Source organism: Oreochromis aureus, linkage group 23 (genome assembly GCF_013358895.1).
Source record: "Oreochromis aureus strain Israel breed Guangdong linkage group 23, ZZ_aureus, whole genome shotgun sequence".
NCBI lineage: Eukaryota > Metazoa > Chordata > Actinopteri > Cichliformes > Cichlidae > Oreochromis > Oreochromis aureus.
This window is the reverse complement of record NC_052963.1, coordinates 1,140,333-1,157,500: the sequence shown is the minus strand read 5'-3', so window position 1 is coordinate 1,157,500 and position 17,168 is coordinate 1,140,333. Positions and strand designations below refer to the sequence as shown.

Sequence of the window (17,168 nt, the reverse complement as noted above, 5' to 3'; positions counted from 1 at the left end):
TAAGGGATAAAAAATAAGTTTTAGTCTTCAAACGTGCTTTTTTACAGAAAGCATGAGAACATTACTCATTACAGAGCCTGCTGTGAAACACCTGTGCTGGTATCAGTTTCATTCAGTAGGAACATATTTGACATCACTGAGCCATTAGAGATGTTGGCCAACAGGTCACATCGGAGCTGCATGGGTACTAAAAGTGACTTCCACACACTGTGGACTTTATCATAGATAATGAACTCCAGCGTGACCTGTGAACCAGCCTACCATTGATCCGTTTCAGTGTAGCGCTCTAGTTCTTCCTCTGAAGACAAAGCTGCTGTGAAGTTTGAAGGCGAGCATCTTATTTGTGTGTTTCTGCTTTTGTTTGTTCCTGGTCAGAAGCACAAACCCTCTCAGTTCACCTGGAGTAATATATCATCACAGAAACTTTCTACAATTACATCCCACTCTAATAAAAAACGAGCTGACTGTTCTAACCTGGCTACAGCACAGAAAAGAAAACTAGGGTTGTTCTTGTTTTTATTGTTATTGTGACAAACTGTTTTTCTATGCTAAATGAAGATATTCTAAATTTGTCAGACACCATTTCCTCTGTGCTGAGAAGGCAACTGGTTCAAATGTGCCTTCACTACAAGGACACAAGGGAAACTGCTACCCACTCCTCCCATGCCAAGTGTTTGTGATCCTCCCCTCAACCAGCTTTACACATATCGGCATGTGTCAGTGAACTCACCAGAGTGTCGGCATCCAGAAAGACACATTTGCTATACTGTGTCAGAGTCCAGCAGTGGATCTTAGTGAAAGTGATACCAAGCTCAGGACGTCCAAGCAAGGACAAGTGGTGGTAATCTTCACTGTCCATCACATCCACCACAATCACTTCATCAAACACATCTTTAAGGGGGAGTCTGTTGGGCGATTCACAAATGTCAGTATATGATTTTTAGCAGATGCACCTTCAGAGCCTGTTTGTTCAAGAGTAATGGGACACCTAACATTTTCACACACAGCTCCCATTTCACCTTATGTTTGTTGCTCCCATCCCATTCACATCTGGCCAGTATGCCAACTTAACATTACTTCATGTAGTGACAAATGTGGGTCACTTACTTCACTTCGAATTTTTTCTATATGAGAGGAAACCAAACCACAACTACAAGTTTCATCACCTGATTCAGACCAGAGTAAACGATCTACAGTGGATCTGGAAAGTATTTACAGCACTTCACTTGTTCTGCATTTTTTCATGTTACAGTCCCAATTCCGAATTCTACACACACAATAGCCCATAATGAAAAAGTGACAAAGTCTGGATGAAATACTGCAAATTTATTTATTTTTTTTAAAAAAAACCTCTTACAGCAGTTGGATAAGGATCGAATGGCTCATAGAAACGTGTAAGACACACCCATACTCCCAAAACACCTTCCACAGAACACTGAGGGACACGGTTGAATGCCTTCTCCAAGCCCACAAAACATGTGGACTGGTTGGGTAAACTCCCATGCACCCTTGAATATCTTTGAGAGGGTAAAGAGCTGGTCCAGTTTTCCGCAACTGGGACGATCCTTCTGTAACCGAGGTTTGACTAATGCAGGGGTGTCCAACTCCAGGCCTCGAGGGCCAGAGTCCTACAGGTTTTAGATGTGTCCTTGATCCAACACAGCTGATTTAAATGGCTAAATTACCTCCCCAACATGTCATGAAGTTCTCCAGAGGCCTGGGAATGAACTAATCATTTGATTCAGGTGTGTTGACCCAGGGTGATATCTAAAACCTGCAGGACACCGGCTCTCGAGGCCTGGAGTTGCCCACCCCTGGACTAATGGATGGTGGACTCTCCTTTCCAATACCCTGGCATAGACCTTTCCAGGGAGGCTGAGGAGTGTGATCCCCCTATATTTGGAACACACCCTCCGGTCCCCCTTCTTAAAAATGAGAACCACCACCCAGGTGTGCCAGTCCAGAGGTACCACCCCTGACCATGCAACATTTCAAAGCGTGTCAACCAAGACAGCCCTACAACATCCAGAGCCTCCAGGAACTCAGGGCGAACCTCATCCACCCCCGGGGCCCCGCAACCAAGGAGTTGTTTAACTGCCTCAGTGACCTCACCCTCAGTGATGGAGGAGTCATTCACCCGTCCCCAGACTCTGCGTCCTCTACAGAAGATGTGTCAGTGGGTTTAAGGAGGTCTTGGCTCCAAAGTCCCATAGGCTAACCAAGCCTGATAGAACTGCTTCTTCAGCCTGATGTAGAGCTGGGCGATAGAACGATAACGATATGTATTGCGAAATTAATTTTTCTCGATAGAAAAATTAAACTATTGCGATAGGCCTCATCTCTCTTGTCCTCTTAAAAAAAAAAGAACAGCCAATCCAAATTAAGTAGCGCAGAGTCGAACCAATCACAGCCGCAGTGTCACATCATGTGACTTGTTACGTACAGCACAAGTGCCAAGCCGCACATGTGTATTTGTTTGGGAAGCAGCCAGCCGCCGTGCCGCCCGGGTAATGGAGGAAATGAGTGTGCCTCTAGAGAAAAATCAACCAAGAGCTTGGGTGATCAGGTTACCGAAGACAACACAGATGATGGTTCCAATGCCGGAGAGCTTGTCGAAAGGAAGGTGTAGAAATGTTTAGCTTATTTTAGAGTTTAGACATGTAGAAATGTTTAGTTTGTTTTAGAGTTTAGAAATGTGTTAAGATAGAATGTAGAATTATGGTAGAGACACTGACACTGCCCTGGATAAGGGTTAGGGTTAGAATAAATAAAGGCCTGACTGTGTCATGAACTTAGGAGTAGATCTTAGGAGACCCTCCCCAGTTGAACTGTGAAAGTAAGACAAAGAGGAGTTAATGCTGAGTGGAAATTCCCCAGAGGATACCTGTGTGGGGGTCTCAACATTTAACTTGATAACTGTGGTCTGGAAGGGAGATGGTATTTATGGCCCCTAGGAAGAGACACACACCCACAGTGTTTTAACTGTTACACTCACACATCCACATGCACACTCACTCACGTGCACTCACACATACACATGGGTACGTGCACACACAGGCACTCACATGCTCGTGCACATAGACACAGACACAGAGTTTGCAGCACACTGTGGGGGTTTTATGATGGGGTCGCTCCTATAAAGCTGCCTGGAACTAACAAAGGGGTGAAGATTGTTGCAGAGGGACTCCGGCCTCGTCTTCCCTTCTAGAAGTGCATGCTTAAATGAAGATGAATAAAGATGAATAAAGTTTTTGTAAAAATGACTACTGGGTCTGGTGCATCTCTGGAGGCCCGAGGAATAAAAAGGAACCGGGGTAAAAACTGATTTCCCAACAGTTTTGGTGCCGAAAACCCGGGATTCACTCGAGGCCCAGAGAGGAATTGGCAGAGCTGAGATCGTGAAAGGAGGCGAACAGAGAGCTAGCTCACATGATTAAAAGGTAAGCACGACCTGTTTATTTTCGAACCGTGCATATTGTTTAAAGCCTAAATTATCTGTTCGCTAAGTTGAGCATATCTCAGTGTAAATTCACTCAGTAGCATAAAGGGGCGGCTAGGTCCGTCCCGGCACGACTAAAGCAAGAGACTTTTGTTAAGAACTCAGGTTGATGTTTAGCGCCCCGTAAGAAAATCTCAGTGCGTTAAAGCAGGAGACGTTTGTTACGGATTAGTAGAATCGGTGTTTCATCCGTATTAGTTATTAGGAAAAAGTGGCGGTGTGTGATCCGTCCTCCGTGCGTTAAAGCAGGAAACGTGTGTTACTATTAGTTAGAAAGCGGGGCTGAAAGGCCTCATCGCCAGCTCAGGGCTGTGTGTGTCACGGGCTTGGTTGCCCCGCCTATTCTTGGACGCGGGAGTAGGACCTGTGAGGGCAGGGGATCCAGGGTGGTCACCTGGGGATTCGTGGCTCCTTAAATAACTAAGTCGGGGAGAGGTCCCTGTCACAGTCTGAGGTATGCATAAAAGCAGGATCGGTTGCTTTCGCCGGTTAGATTCCGAGCTGAGTTGAACCAATGCCTGATGCAGAAGGAGGACTGCGTAGTGTGTGTGTCAAAGCGCCGTTAGAGTCGGCGTCTCGTCTGAAGTACGGGAGTCAATTAAAGTAACAAAAAGAATTCGTGTCTAAAAGTGTGTGTTTGGGGAAAAGTGTGAGTGTGTGTAGGAACTAAGATTTGAGTATAAGATTGTGTTTTTTGTGCTGTATGTGGACGGGAGGCCGTGCCACTAAATGTTGTGTATTCTGAGTTTATTGGGGATTGAATTTGACTGTGTTTTGAGACAGAAGAGAAATCGCGGTTAAAGGCTGCGATCTGAAGATCGTGAGTTTATAATTTTGTTTTGTTGAGTTCTAAAAGTGGACCATATCCACTCTTTGTGCTGATCAGGGCGTTGTCCTGAATCACAGCAGAGAAGGTGTCTTGCAGAAAGTTTGAATGGGACTGTGAGAAGCATGAGGTGTGTGTGAGCCAGCCTCGAGGGGCGGGTTCACAGGTGGAACAAAGGAGGAGTAAAATGTGTGTGTGTGAGAGAGAGAGGAAGAAAGGTGGGGGCGAGTGACCTGGCTGTGTGTGTGTGAGCTCCCTTGAGGAAAAAGGGGGGACAAAGTAGATTAGTTGATTGTCTGTGAAATAATAAGAGTTAAAAAATAAACGTGATCAAATAGGAGAAAGTGAACTAAAATAAATAAAGAAACCTAAACAGTGGATTAGTGTTAAGGTAATGATAAATAAATTGATAAAATTAATAGTGACATTTAAAGGTGACCAAGTACTCAAGGATGGATGGAGAATTTGATTGCTGACTGTATGAGAGCTGTTGGGGTGAAAGGAAAATGAGGTTGGAGGAGTGAGATTACAGGTTAATGTGTGGGTGTTAAAAAAAAGAGAGAAAGAAAATAATGAAAACAAAGAAAATAAAAAGTGTGGAAGTGTGAGTGAGAAATTGTCTCCAACTGGGGAAAGCAGTGACACTACAGGTCATCTTCTTTCCCTGCTGGACACAAAAGAAAACATAATTTGGAGTATTGTGGGTGAAAATAATTAATAACAACATCAAGAAGATTTTTTGTGTTTGCAGTTAAGAACAAACATTTTTTTTATTTTCAGGGTTTAAAGTCAGAGTTATGGTAAATGGTAAATGGACTGGTTCTTATATAGCGCTTTTCTACTCTTCTGAGCACTCAAAGCGCTTTACACAACTTGTGCATTCACCCAGTCACACGCATTCGCACAAGCACATTTGTCTAAGTGCTTCTTTTAGCTAACATTCACACACATTCATACTCCGATGGATGCATCGGAGAGCAATTTGGGGTTAGTATCTTGCCCAAGGATATTTGGCATGCAGACTAGGGGAAGCCAGGAATCGAACCACCAACCTTCCGATCAGTAGGTGACCTGCTCTACCACCTGAGCTACAGCCACCCACAGTTCAAAACAAAATAAGTGGAGATGTGTTGCTTTAGGAGTGATGAAAACATATCCAGTCACAGTGAATAATAAAAGTCTCTCAGTCTGTCGATTACAGGTGGGGAACGGACCTGGATCAATTCTCCACGGGCAGCAGTCGGTAGAAAATTATAGGTTAAGATCATTAGAAATTAAAAACAAAAAAAAAGAAACACCCAGCCAGAATTTTTGGCTGAATTGTTTTGCAGCTTCCCGTCCTCATCCTGAACAAGCAAGCTCCAAAGAAGCTAATCTCTCCCTGAAGACACAGAGTGCAGTTCCAGAAGCACGAGGATGAACATCGACAGTGGACAGCAGTCCAAGAGACAATACCAGAGACCTGAGCAGAGAGGTCCAGCAGCACTTTGGGCAGACGGCATCAGAAAGAGAAGATCCATCATCTTGATTGGATGAATGGAGATGCGTTTCCAGCAAGCTGCAACTTCACTGTGTGTGAAGGACTTTTGAGGAGATTGTTGGAGTTTGACACTTGCCATGTTTGGAGCAAGATGGCAATGAAAGAGACAGTGGGAGCAAACACGGGACACAGCTGGAGAGAACTGACTGTCATTGGACTGCTAAGTGGGAGAGGAGAATGGAGAGAAAGGAGCAGGTGAGGACAGAGGAATGCTGTTTTAGTGTGGGGAATCAAATTGGGTTAAGGAATCTGGGGAGACAAACGACTGCCTTGAAGTGGAGGATTGATAAAGTGTCCAGACCACCACAAAAGGAAGACAAGCACTGAGGTATGCAAGAGTACTGTTAGAGAAAAGGAAAGACAACACCACACATGCACATGATATGTACTACAGAGAATACAACATTATACATAAAGTGTTACACATCCAAAGAGGGTATTTGTACAAGTGGTTAACACCACACAGCGTGGTTGCCGACGGTAACCTGCAAGCATTTGGGGTTTAGCTGTGCCTGACTAAGACAGAGATTTTCATTTAGATGTTTCTGAAACAAAATTTGGAGTGAACGGAGTTTTGTTTCAGAAAAAAGGGGGAAGGTACATAAAGAACCCACAGAAATAGAAAATGTATTAACCCTACTAACACACACACACACACACACACACACACACACACACACACTGAAGCTCATTAGGATCAAACACAATTTTAAGTAGGTAATACTGTTACCATCATGCTGTCTGGTTTATTGAGTGGGTTGAGAAGTGATACATAGACAACTGAATTAGTATTATTTTGGGGAACATGATAACAGGGGTGAACAGAATCCTGCAGTCAGAGTTTAAATGAGTGAAACAGCAGATTTTTCTTTTTGTTTTGTTTTGTTTTTGTTTCTGATGTATGGGGAAGGTTTTAACATGGCACCAAGTTTTAGATTTGGTGTGTTTTCATCTATTAGAAAAATAATATTCTGGGACAAGTCCTAAGACCGGGCTTCTGTATTTTTATTTAATTTTGTTTTTCATTTTGATCTGTTATTTTTATTTTGTTTTTGGACAGTGCACTGGGAGTTTTGTTTGACAGTTTTGTTTGTTATTTTTATTTTATTTTTTGTTTTGAACAAGTGCACTGACTTGTGTTTGTGAATTTCTTTTCTTTAAGCAGATCTGCACGACAGGAATTAAAAGCACTATACAACATGTCGAGAAAACCGTTGCAAGTGAGTTTCTCCAAAATTACAATGGGGCTCTGGAGAAAGCCGCTTATTTGGGACAATTAGACAATGAGAGTCCCTGCCCAAAAAGGATTCAGCGAGATAATCCGATCTAAAAGTTCTTCTTTTCTTTTTGAAAGGACGTCATTTTGCTGAGCATGGAAATGAAAATGCGACGATAATTTCCACTATCAGCAAAGAAAAAATGAATGAGTGAAAGAGGAAAAAAAAAAAAAACTGACCTACTGGTAAAAGCTGACAAGACTTGACCACTACTCAAGGTTAACCTCCACCTAGACAGGACAAAAGGGTGGATGAATTTATGTGTTTCTATTACAGGAGCAGGAAGATGACAGCAGCATCCTAGGCTGTGTGACGATTTAACCTTTTAAATGCCACTTTCTGTGTTTCTGAATCTATCAGGGGTGTGTCATTCATGGGCTTGTGCGCAGCGTTAACATTTACATTTCTTTTCTACAGCAGAGAGTTAATCATGTGTTTGATTATGTGAGTTACAGCAGGACACACTAATGGTTAATGTTCTTCCTACTACAGGATTACTGGGTTTATGAGTGAAGGGAACTGTGTTTACAGGCTATATGTTGATTATGCTATTACACTGTGTTCTTGGGAAAATGTTGAATATTACAGGGGAGAAGTGAATAAAATGTAAGACACATCCTGTGTTGAAACCAGTGTCATTCCTTTTACAGCAGGCTTAACTTTATGACCTTTTTACAGCACCTCTGGAACCTGTCGACCTGCGCCTGACCACCAGGATTGTCCATGTGTGTTGTTAATGTTTGTTTTTCTAAGAGTGCATGTAGAGGATTCAGCAGAAAACAGACAAGTGACATGAGAAAACAAATAAGAGATGCAGTGTTTATGGAATAGTTGAATATGGGCTCATTAGCTGGCCACTACTGAGCTCATAGTAATAAAATGAGTGGAGTGACATTGCTTAAGGAAAGTCACTGATTAAATTGTGTAATAAATTGGGATGATTCATGATTTGGGACAAATTATGGTAATAATAGTGATTTAATGATTTGAGAAAACCTGCACATGATGCTTGTCTTTTATGCTGAATACTTTATCACTCTTATGATCTATAGTTGGTTGCAAATGTGTAGTTGTTTTAACTTAAAGACGTTGTCTTCCAGGATACAGGCTCCAGGTGGAGCTGGGAGTTAGACAAGCTAAACATGTAATTGCCGACTAATGTTTTTACACAGGGTTACAGGTTGGAGTATGGCTGCTCCAGGTGGGAAACCCTGGAGATTGTTTCAGAGAGACGGTGCAACATTCTATGTCTTATTGGGGAGTGGACACATGGTGAAAGCCATGTGGGGAGAGGAGTGTTATTTTTAAATCTGTAGATGTCGTGAGGTGCCATGACGAGAAGGAGTGACTGAGGAGATCGTCTACAAGATGGGAGCTGAGGCCAGGAGAGAGTCTTCAGGAGGATCAGAGATCACCTTCAGCACAGCAGACATCGCGCAGGAGATCGTCAGGATGAGACTCTGCACAGCAAAATTTTAAATAAAATGAAAGAGTGTCGACGTTGACGTTGAGGAAGACAACTAAGGTGTACGACGTGCTCTGCCTTAAAATCTTCAGCAGCGTTGGAACGTGAGAATCGAGGGATGGAGAGAGCGTGCCAAGCTCCAAAAGTGACAGCGCAGAGGAAGTCCAGCGATGGAATTGTGATTCTGTGAACAGCACAAATGATTTGATGCTCTGCAGAGAAGCCTTCTGTGTGGGAAAAGATGTAAACAGACGAGCCTTTCATCTACATTTATATCATGTCAACTTCTCTAGGCTGGTTAAGGGGAAATTGAGAGAAACGGTAGTGTTAGGTGTGATAACTGTTGTTATTGTAACTGTGATTTTTCTTATAAGTGAATTGCCCAGAGACAGACCTGAATCCACTCCGGCGACTCCACCATCACAGGCCACGGCGAAGCGAACCAAACGTAGGGAAACAGGTAAATCAGATGAGTGTTTTGATTATTATGGCGGTATAGAGTTGGACCACGTTAAAGGGTCCACAGCTTCGTATACATTTGATCTTTGTGCTGTCATTAAATGTAAAGGTTTAAACAGTTCATGGCGGGGATATGATGTCTGGGTAGGTTACAATCCAATGGTAGATATAGAGTGTAATAATCAGAAGCTTGGCTACCCCTATCACACTTATTGGAAGGGCCCGTGTGAGTACTGGTCTACCATAGTGGAGTATTCTGGCACGTGGCGCCCCTACAAGGACACCACGTGGCAGAAGCTTGGGTTTCAGCGGGACTTCTCAGCTGGGCAGAACCCGTTGACCCTCTCACTGAATCGTTGGTATGACACTGTGTGGCCCGCTCGATCCGTGGTGTACTTATTCATAGGAGTAGACGTCTCAGGGAAGGACCCATACGGTCTGGTTAAAATTAATTTTAGAGATTTTGTACCTGATGTGGCTGAAATAATTAACACCTCCCCCACCATTGTCACTTTCAGAATCGGGGCCACAAATACTTGAGGTAGATTATACAAGACTCAAACCTAAACAGCTCATTTCAATGGCCACTGGCTACCGTGAAAGCAATCTGTGGCCAGACTGGCTCATCCAAAATGCTAGAGAACAGAATGTTTCAGATTGTGTGGTGTGCGCAGCGGCCCGCCCACATCTTTTCACAGAACCAGCTCCTTTATATCCCGAAGACCAGTGGGGATTTGAGTGCATGCTCAGACTCACCAGAGAAGCGGTTTCTGAAGACATGAGCATGAGGCCGGGGAGATTAACGCTGATTGGTGCACTGTGACGTACCTGGCCAGAGGAAAGCTATCAAGAGACACCGGCACTGAAATAGGCCTGTGGGCACGTGCTGGTTTGTATTATTATTATGGTGGGTACAGATTATGTTAGAATTCCTAGTGGGACTTCTGGTCTCTGTGCCATGGTGCGTTTAGGTGCACCTCTCGTTTTAGTAGGTGAAAAGGGGGTGCGGCTGGCTAAGCCCGGCACCGCTCAACTGACAGCCACGCGCAGACGTCATGTGTTGGCCAAAACAGTCACCAGGATCGTTTGACCTTACAATAGGATCACCAACATACAGAGATGCTATTGGGGTTCCTAGGGGTGTGCCTAAATGAATTTAAGGTAGCGGACCAAATTGCTGGAGGATTTGAAAAGCTTCCCATAATTTCTGCATTCTTTCCAGTAACTCCAAATAAGAATGTGGATTGTATCAATTATGTGCACTATAGTGTCCTGAGACTGGCGAACCTTACCAGGGACGCAGTTGAAGGGCCTGCTGAGCAGTTGGGTCCAACATCTTTAATGACAGTACAAATCGGATGGCGTTAGATATGTTGTTGGGAGAAAAAGGGGGCGTTTGCGCGATGTTTGGGGATATGTATTGTACTTTTATTTTAAATAACACAGCTCCAGACAGCTCTGTGACCCAAACTCTGGAAGGCCTAAAGACGTTGTCCACCACGATGTATGAGCATTCGGGAGTGGATAACCTGCTGGAAGCGTGGATGACCTCTGTCTTTGGGCAATGGAAAGGTTTCCTTATGTCAATTATGGTTTCTTTGTCTGTTTTTACTGCAATATTAGTGACGTGTGGGTGTCGTTGTGTGCTTTGTATCAGAGCTTTGCTTGTAAGACTCATCAATCGTGCTGTGGGAGAATCTGATACAAAGTCCAACACCAGGAGACCACTTTTGGGAAATGGGGAGTCACAGTATGGAAACATTATGGTGAAAGATTTAGTGTAGTTTTATCTGCCATAGGGCAGATAAAAAGGGGGATTTGTAGAAATGTTTAGCTTATTTTAGAGTTTAGAAATGTGTTAAGATAGAATGTAGAATTATTATGAGACACTGACACTGCCCTGGATATAAATAAAGGCCTGACTGTGTCATGAACTTAGGAGTAGATCTTAGGAGACCCTCCCCAGTTGAACTGTGAAAGTAAGACAAAGAGGAGTTAATGCTGAGTGGAAATTCCCCAGAGGGTACCTGTGTGGGGGTCTCAACATTTGTAACTTGATAACTGTGGTCTGGAGGGGAGATGGTATTTATGGCCCCTAGGAAGAGACACACACCCACAGTGTTTTAACTGTTACACTCACACATCCACATGCACACTCACTCACACATACACATGGGTACGTGCACACACAGGCACTCACGTGCTCGTGTACATAGACACAGACACAGAGTTTGCAGCACACTGTGGGGGTTTTATGATGGGGTCGCCTCTATAAAGCTGCCTGGAACTAACAAAGGGGTGAAGATTGTTGCAGAGGGACACCGGCCTCGTCTTCCCTTCTAGAAGTGCATGCTTAAATGAAGATGAATAAAGATGAATAAAGATTTTGTAAAAATGACTACTGGGTCTGGTGTCATCTCTGGAGGCCCGAGGAATAAAAAAAGAACCAGGGTAAAACTGATTTCCCAACAAAGGGCAGAGAAGTTCCGTAGTGTGGAGGTATTTCGGCTATTTCAAGTCAAAGACAAAAAACAGAGTAGCGCGTTTTTTCCCAAGAGTTAGCTGCCTGGGAAAGCACTACCTGTGCATCCCCACAACCAGCAGCCCCTCTGAGAGGGTATTTAGTACAGGGGGGTAATATTGTGACTTGCCACAGGGCCGATTTAAAGCCTGAAGCAGTGGATAGACTTGTCTTCCTGTCCCGCAACCTGTAGGCTTTTGTCAGACTAAAGTTTTTTTTTTAGTATATATATATATATATATATATATATATATATATATATATATATATATATATATATATATATATATATATATATATAAAGTTGCACCTTGGATGTGCACCTAATATTTAAAGAATGTTCTGTTAGCATCTTTATTTTAAAACTGTTTGAAAAGCTAAGCTATACAACAAGGAGAGATTGAGAATTTCCTTTTAGTTCTCAGTTTATTTGATATTGACAAAAGTTAGTCAGTTTTGTCTGTTCTTCTGTAAAACAAACTAAGATTTATTTTTAGAATTAATATTTTGTTTCTAAGTGGAATTGACAATTTAGTCTGTTTGTTTGTTCTATTTTGAAACTTAAACGCTTTAGCGGCTGCCTTTTGTGTAGTTTACAATATTTGCCTTTATTTATCTGAAACTGAAGTCTCATGTTCCTGAAGTACATCTACGCTGTTGAACTTATTATGGGAAATAAATATTTAAATCAAAACAAGCTGCTGATTATTTCACATTTTACTTGTGAGCAACGGCACATTTAAATCTTACAAATATAGTTATTTGGCTTATATCGTGATATATATCGTTATCGCCTGAAATGAAAAAACATATCGTGATATGAAAAAATCTTATATCGCCCAGCTCTAGCCTGATGGCTCCCTTTATCTCTCGTGTCCTGACCTGAATGTACATTTCTGTAGAACTCAGACAATGACTGTGCACCAACGTCTCCCACCTGACGGAGTTTGAACAGTTCTACAAAGAAGAATGGGAGAATCTGCCCAAAATTAGATGCATCAAGCTTGTAGAGTCATACACAAAACGAACTGAGGCTGTAATTGCTGCAAAAGCTGCATTAAACATAGGCTGTGAATACTTATATACATATAAAGATTTTTAGACTTAATATATTTTGGAATAGGGCTGTAACAGGACAAAATGTGGAACAATTGAATGCTTTCTGGAGCCACTGCATATAGATGAAAACACCCTTGGAAAACACATTTAACAATGACTGAGCATACTTCGAGCACACATGAGGGAGTGAGATTAAATTATTTTAACGTTTGACACATGGTTCATCATTCTCCCACCTTGACTGCTCAGAGACATTTGGTGTGATCATGGCAACTATGTGGCGAGTTGTTCCATGCCGCCGCAGACTTCTGGCCACTACAGTGGCTCCCATGCAGTAAGAGTCTGTGGTGGCAAGGGTCACAAAAGCCTCACCAGCTGGAGAAAGAACAAAAGGACACCAGGCAGACGTGTGTTTGTCATTTAATCTTTCTTGGATTTGGTGTTTTTTTGTTGCAACAGGAAAAGTAACCACTGCATGGTTTGACTTTTACATGAGGTCGTGATACCCTGTTCATACTGAGAGTTAAGTAACAGTGACCATTTCACAAGCGATATCAGTAAAGGCATGTTAGAAAAAAAAAAAAAAAGACTACTTGTAGTATTTCAAATATTTCAGGATCTTTGTGGAACAAGGAGCTATTTCAAATAAAGAATACAATTCAGAAAGCCACTATGAACAGATCCAGGCCTGACCTGGTCCAAATCCATGTACTCCACCCCAGACACTGTTTAATGACCCATTAAGGAGCCTATGATAGGTTAACATCAAGCAGATGCACTTCTAGTAAGACCAACTGAGGCTGATTTTGGTCATTCTCAGTGGAAAATACGTTGAGTTTCAGAGTCTGTTTGAAACTCTACCTTTCAAAATGTTATTTGACAGAATTTAATAGCCAAATCTCACTAAACCAGTCGTATTCAGAACACTGCACTACGTTTTACAAGTGCCTGTTTTCAAGCTCACTAAAACCACTAAATGCTAAATAAATTTAAGTAACTGTAAGATCTTTGGTCAACTGATACATCAATGCCTACGGAGTGGTCAGCTCTGCAAAGGTACCATCAAGGCTGAAAGTATATACAGGTTTTAGCGCAGGCCCAGGGGCCACTTGCGGCCCACGTCACCCCCACTTGCAGACCAAATTTTGAAGTGCAGAAATATAATGCAGTTTGGCCTTTGGAGTGACTTTTTTGTTAAAATAAGTGATTTAATATGAAGGCAATTGGGATTGGCTGTGTTAGTTCACAAACTAGTGTGTAGCAGAAGTGCTGCCAGGTGTGTGCACAGAGAGAGGACCAGTGTGTTTATTTGGTTGTTCAATGAAAGGATTAATTTAGTGAAGACGGAGGAAGAAACTGTCTTGTTATACAATATTTGACATTTAAAAAAAACATTTTAGGAAATATTTGTGGCTGTTTTCTTGTTTGTTGGGGTTTTTTGTACTACTCGAACACTACAGTGGCCCACAGCTGGTTTAAGTTTGACACTCCTGATTTAGAGTGACATATAGAGTCCAGACGTGTGTTTTGTTTGTGTTGTGTTGTTGGAACGGAAGACTAAGCAGTGCAGCTATTACAACAGCCTTTGTCTGGGTTGTGAGCTGACCAGCCTGAAAACTACCATCTAAAAACATTTGAATCATCACGAAACAACAACAACAAACTGGTTTCAGTTTCAGTTTTCAACTTACTTTGTTTAAAAAAAGAAAGAAAAAAAAGGTAGATTTCTAAGTTTAAACAGCTGAGAGGCTCTATTATCTATCTATCTATTTATTATCTATCTTATGGATCAAATATGGGTTAAAGATATTTGCATTCTGTTTTGATTTACATTTACACAAAGTCCCAATATTGGTGACTGTGGCTGTACATTTAAGAAGGGATATATTTTAGGTGGGGTTTGTATTTTTGTAGTTGTTGTTTGTGTGTGTCAGTAAAAGCCACAGTCACTCTGCAGTGGTCAGTAGTTTTACAGAGTAGGCAGCATCTCCACCATATCAATGACACGGACACAGGATTAAAGTTTTGTTCTGTTCAGAATGTAAGTATGTTTTAAAATAACCTTTAGACTTGGCCTCTGCTTGTAACACTCTTAATAATAAATAACAGCCCACTGCTGGTTCTTCTGATGAGTGGATATATGGTTATACTCCTATTGTGGTTGTAAATCACGCCTCACGTAGAGCACCAAGTGTGCAGAGGTTAATATTCCGAGCCTGCAGTCAGATCACAAGTTAACCTTTTGTCTGCACGAGTGTTACATTTCAGGCGGCTCACTGTGTGGAAGAGTGTCGGGGAACAGCAAGCAATGATTTTCATGTCAGAATTACTCACTGCACCGTTTTTCATTGAATTACTCGACTGGAAGCTTGAGAGAGTTACGACTCAGTTCGGAAGGTGCGTTTTATTCGCTAAATTAAGTTAACCAGTGGAAAGGTTAACTGAGTTATTACTGTAGGGTCTACCTTACAATATAAAGCGCCTTGAGGCGACTGTTGCTGTGATTTGGCGCTGTATAAATAAAACTGAATTGAATTGAAAAGAAGGTCACGGACGCGTATTTGATTCCTCCGCAGAACAAACAAAGCATAATGTGATTTCATAAAGACTAGATCATGTGTGTTAAAAAAAAGTCACCTACCTGACATTTCTGTTGACAGAAACTTTGTGCACACTTGACAGCTGCACTTATCCACAGAGGAGATCGGGAATATGCCGCACGTGTGTGAAAGTCCCCCCCTGCAGTCCTGTGAGAACAGCCAATCACAAAGGCCCAGAGGACAGACACGGGTTAGCAGCGGCTGTTTAGCGCAAGGGTTCCTAAATCCTGAGAAACGACACCAAACCACAGCTCATGCAGTTGTTCCTCCCGACGGTGTGACAGGGCTGCTGCTGGTGCTGCTGGTTACCTGTTTGCTCAACTGGTCATTCAACCAGCACAAAGGAAGCTTTGACTAATGTTGTGCAACACACTCTGCCCTAATGCCCCTTTGTTGACCGCCCTCCTTTCACTTCACATACGTGACAGGTTACCAATCAGCCGGTGTTTTGGCTCGACACCCCCCACTCTGTGGTGGGCTGTCACGCTCCAAGCGGATTCACGTTTGTAATGAACTGCAGCAAAAAGGAAGCTAGCCATCACAACACGAACACTTTAGCTATGGGCTTCAGTAAAAACGACGTTACTCGTCATTTATTCAGATATAAGTTTACTTAGTGTGAGTAATAATTGTGCATATGAGGAGTGAAATTAAAGTGCTTTAATGATGCAGCTTTTATCAAAGAGAACAAATTCTGCATTTCATGACTTATGTTGCTATAGGCAACGATGGCGCTGGAGTGACTGCAGCCTTTCCAAGCAGCTCTGCAACACCATACTACAGAATTTCCCGGAGGAACCCACCCGAGGGATTAATAAAGTTTTATCTAATCTATCTTATGGACTTTTGTATCACTGATAGCATTAATGTATATTTTAAAGGACAGCAGCATTCACATGTCTACCTCACAGGTGTGACAACCAACCCCAGGACCAGTGCGATAACCATGCCCACCTGACCCAATGATACTAGCTGCCTATTATGAGCTCAGTAAGCCTTTAGGGCATCTCTGAGTGCTAGCGTTACATTCTTCTTTTGGTTATAACAGCGCATTTGTCGAAACAGTATGTGTATACTTCTATGGTGGTGCAAGATCGACAAAGCCAGTCCATATTAGAGGTTAAAAATTAAAAAGGAAATAAGTGGTTTCCATCAAAAATGTTTTTTAAGTCATGTCTTGCTTAATATGACATAAGATTTCATTATAAACTAGATGAAACATAAAGAAAGTCCAGGTTTTTTTATGTGTATATTTCTAACTTTCTGCTTCTTAATTCAGATCAAACAGGTTATTGTACTCGGCCCTGAAAATCTTAGAAATATGGTATCTAAGCAGATTCTTACTCTGGATGGCATTACCTTGGCCTCCAGTAACACTGTGAGGAACCTTGGAGTCATTTTTGACCAGGACATGTCCTTCAATGCACATATTAAACAAATATGTAAGACTGCTTTCTTCCATTTGCGCAACATCTCTAAAATTAGAAATATCCTGTCTCAGAGTGATGCTGAAAAACTAGTTCATGCATTTATTACTTCCAGGCTGGACTACTGTAATTCATTATTATCAGGATGTCCTAAAAACTCCCTGAAAAGCCTTCAGCTGATCCAAAATGCTGCAGCAAGAGTCCTGACAGGGACTAGAAAGAGAGAACAGATTTCTCCTGTTTTGGCTTCCCTTCATTGGCTTCCTGTTAAATCCAGACATCGGCGTAACTTTGTGTTGAACATTGGGGGGGTCAAGATCTCTGTCTAAATAAATAAATAAATCTGGGTGATTAAACATGCAACTATTTTGCTGGTAATACCCGAAATGAGTAAAGAAAATCAACAGCCTATTCATGCAAGATAATTCATAATTTTATTGGGGGGGTTAAATTGGTTGGGTCTGATTATTGGGGGAGGTCATAACCCCCCCTGGA

At 42.1% G+C, this 17,168-nt stretch overlaps 1 protein-coding gene across 5 annotated transcripts in view; it reads right to left on the bottom strand.

The window, feature by feature from the left end:
* The window catches only part of gyg2 (glycogenin 2), a 35,912-nt gene extending 20,225 nt beyond the window's left edge, over positions 1–15,687 (bottom strand). For 2 of the 5 annotated variants that reach the window (XR_005610048.1, XR_005610049.1), the window contains exons 1-3: positions 15,288–15,687; positions 12,883–13,021; positions 731–905 (exon numbers count right to left, since the gene is read on the bottom strand). Coding sequence is in view for 3 of the 5 variants with exons in the window: in XM_039606256.1 (XP_039462190.1) it covers positions 731–905; positions 12,883–13,021; positions 15,288–15,294 (321 nt within the window). In the remaining 2 variants the exon portion in view is untranslated. The remainder of the gene's footprint in view (positions 1–730; positions 906–12,882; positions 13,022–15,287) is intronic. The other 3 variants (XM_039606256.1, XM_039606258.1, XM_039606255.1) reach the window with 3 other exon arrangements.
* Positions 15,688–17,168: the final 1,481 nt, after the last annotated feature.